Raw genomic sequence first — 2,946 nt, forward strand, 5'->3', positions numbered from 1 at the left:
CTACTCCCTCCCCTCTCCATAGGTTACACAGGGCTCCACTGATGTAAAAGAGTCGATATTTCCTGATAAAGAGCAGTGAAGAAGAGGGGGGGACATGGGGAAAGGCTTTTTGAATTGTAACCCAATTACAAAGTTTCTTAAAATAACCTGGAATATTGATTTTTGCTAAAAAAAAAAAAAAACAAAAAAAAAAAAAACGACAGTGACACTTTAAACTCTAACTCTCTTGACTGCCCACTGTCAGATCAGCAGAGATTTCCTCTGTTAATTCAGAACTTTGGGTCCCCATAGCTATGAACACACCATGAGATATTTTTAATCCAATGGAAGTCACGAACATTACGGTCTAATGACATGTTGGTAGCTGTGGAGACCCAGACTTCTGGATTTACAGAGAAGATCCCTGCTGATCCGGCAGTGGGCCGTCATGGCATTTACACTTTAAGTTTTTAAAATAAATGTGCAAAGTTCTCACTATTGGTTATTTCTCACCCTCCTTTCTTTTCCCGATAACAATTCCGGTGCGGGATCAGCGGGGATTTGTGCTTCATGTGATGGATGAGATCTCCGGTGACTGCCATCAGGCGGCATCGGTTGTTGGTGCACCATCAGTCTGCTACATGGCTTGTTTCTGAATTAAACCAAGACACTTTGTATGCCCTGGGGTTTACTGGGAAACCTAAACTCAGCTCACGGGATACTGGGAAGTATTTCTTCCAAAGTGGACAAGAAGGTGGGTTAAAAACTCCAGCTGGTAGAATTGTTATTATCATGTAACAGTAGATGCGATTTTGTTTTGTGCACCAGCTCCATTTTTCGCCATTTCTCCCTTTGTTTATGTGTCTCAGCTGTGGATCTCCTAAAAGTAGTTCCAAATTTTGTAGAAGGTGAAAGGTGAACCGTAATGTATACCTGCTGGGACCCAACAATAACTAGACTGTTACTCTTGAGTTCTTTGTACTTTCACCCACATGACCATATTGCAGATGCTTTTCAGTCAGCAAAGTATGTAGTGTAAAAACAGTCTTTAAGTCAAGTTAAAGGGGTATTCCACTCAAACATGACTTTTGAGATTGTGCTGTTCATGTTGAGACAAACAATTCCTTTCATACTTGTTATTATCTATTCAGCCGCCTTCCCCTAGTTCTGAGTTTCTGCTGAAGACACAAAAATCTGTGTGTGAGCTTTTCTCTCCCCCTCTTCCCCCCTCCCTTCTGAGACAGCTGATGTAAACAAGTCCCTGACTGGTTGTATCTGCAACATCGTAGCTTCTTTGTAATGCTGAGAGGATTAATCACAGTGAGTTCATCAGCAACTTGATCTTAGACTAACCCTCCAAGTATTTAAAAAAAAGCTACAAAGTTGCAGATACAGCTGATCAGGTCAGGGGCTTGTTTACATTAGCTGTCTCAGAAGCGAGGGGGGAGGAGGGGGAGATAGAGATAAAAGCTCACACACATTTTTTTGTTTTCATTATGGAAGGAATTGTTAGTCTCAATATGGGCGCTTAAGGCAAATTTTTAGGCCACATTAAAAGCTCTAGTTCCTAAACTGATGCTGGGTATAGGAAACGTTCTTATGTGCCATGAGCTGTGTCTTTGTCTTCATAGGGTTCTATAGATATGGCGAAGGACCTACACAACATGGTCCAAAACCAGACAAATGTGGTGCAGTTCAAGCTCCTTGGATTCTCAGAACTTCAAGGGCTCCAAACTCTTGTGTTCTGGATTCTAACAATTGTTTATGCGGCAACATTAGCAGGGAATACTCTCATCATTGCTTTGATATTCATTAGCCATCCCCTCCACTGTCCTATGTATTTCTTTCTTTCTCATCTCTCGGCTTGTGATATCTTAATCAGCACCAACGTCTTACCCAACGCTCTAAAAATTCTGCTAGAAAATGGCCTCCAGATGTCTGTCCAGAACTGCTTCACTCAGCTGTATTTCTTTGGAGCTTCTGCCATCATAGAGTGTTGTCTTCTCAGTGTGATGTCATATGATCGTTATTTGGCCATTTGTCATCCTTTGCGCTATTCTTCCATCATGAACTTTAGACTTCCTTATTACCTGGCCACATTGTCTTGGATCATGGGGCTTGGAGTGGCTTTGATAACTTACTTCCTCTTACTGAATCTTTATTTCTGTGGACCGGCCTCCATTGACCATTTCTTCTGCGATTTGCCTCCTCTGTTGAAGATTTCCTGTTCGGACTCATCGATCATAGAGATAGCCGTGTCTCTGGTGGCCGTCGTTATAGCTCTCTTACAGTTTGTGTTTGTCACAATTAGCTACATTTTCATCTTTAACTCTATCCTTAGAATATCCTCCACAGTTGGACGACACAAAGCCTTCTCCACCTGCAGCGCTCACCTGTCAGTGGTTTGTGCATATTACGGATCACTCATTGCCATTAATATCGTTCCAGCTAAAGACTACTCCTTTAATCTGAAGAAGGTTTTATCTCTTTTGAACACTGTGGTGACACCCTTATTTAACCCTCTAATATACAGCCTGAGGAACAAAGACATACAGGAGGCAATTTACCGAATCGTGTTCCAGGGCAAAAAATCTAAAAAATGGTGAAAACAAAACTCACTATAAAGGCACAGATGTTCTTCAGTGATTACTTTCCATTGTACTGTATAATAGATTTTTTAAGGTTATGACTCTGCTAATTAGAGATGAGCGAATAGTATTCAATCGAATAGCTATTCGATTCCAATACGGCACTATTTGAAAGATTCGAGTTCGATCGAATATGTGATTGAATATTCGAATCTAAATTAACTTTAATAAAACAGCTAAATTTTTTTAGCTGTTTTAATAAAGTTTATGCTTCCTGGGAAAGCAGGGAAGCAGGATTACAGGACACGGTATTACCGGCAATTAGCAATTGCCGGCAATAATGCCAAATTCCTGTAATAGTTAATATTTGATTAATAAA

At 40.6% G+C, this 2,946-nt stretch overlaps 1 protein-coding gene across 1 annotated transcript; it reads left to right on the forward strand.

Annotated features, from left to right (window-relative positions):
• Positions 1-558: 558 nt before the first annotated feature.
• Positions 559-2,585, forward strand: LOC138786168 (olfactory receptor 5P52-like). The gene is made up of 4 exons (XM_069962962.1): positions 559-733; positions 849-894; positions 987-1,005; positions 1,611-2,585. The coding sequence occupies exons 1-4, from the start codon at positions 559-561 to the stop codon at positions 2,583-2,585; spliced, it is 1,215 nt and encodes a 404-aa protein (XP_069819063.1).
• The last annotated feature ends 361 nt before the right edge of the window (positions 2,586-2,946 follow it).

The sequence above is a fragment of the Dendropsophus ebraccatus genome, chromosome 1 (assembly GCF_027789765.1).
Source record: "Dendropsophus ebraccatus isolate aDenEbr1 chromosome 1, aDenEbr1.pat, whole genome shotgun sequence".
NCBI lineage: Eukaryota > Metazoa > Chordata > Amphibia > Anura > Hylidae > Dendropsophus > Dendropsophus ebraccatus.

Excerpts from the sequence above, each read along its gene's own strand:
- LOC138786168 (XM_069962962.1), top strand. The coding sequence starts at position 559 with ATGAGATCTCCGGTGACTGCCATCAGGCGGCATCGGTTGTTGGTGCAC. Across the intron at positions 734-848 it reads CTTCCAAAGTGGACAAGAAG|CTGTGGATCTCCTAAAAGTA; the intron begins GTGGGTTAAAAA and ends TATGTGTCTCAG.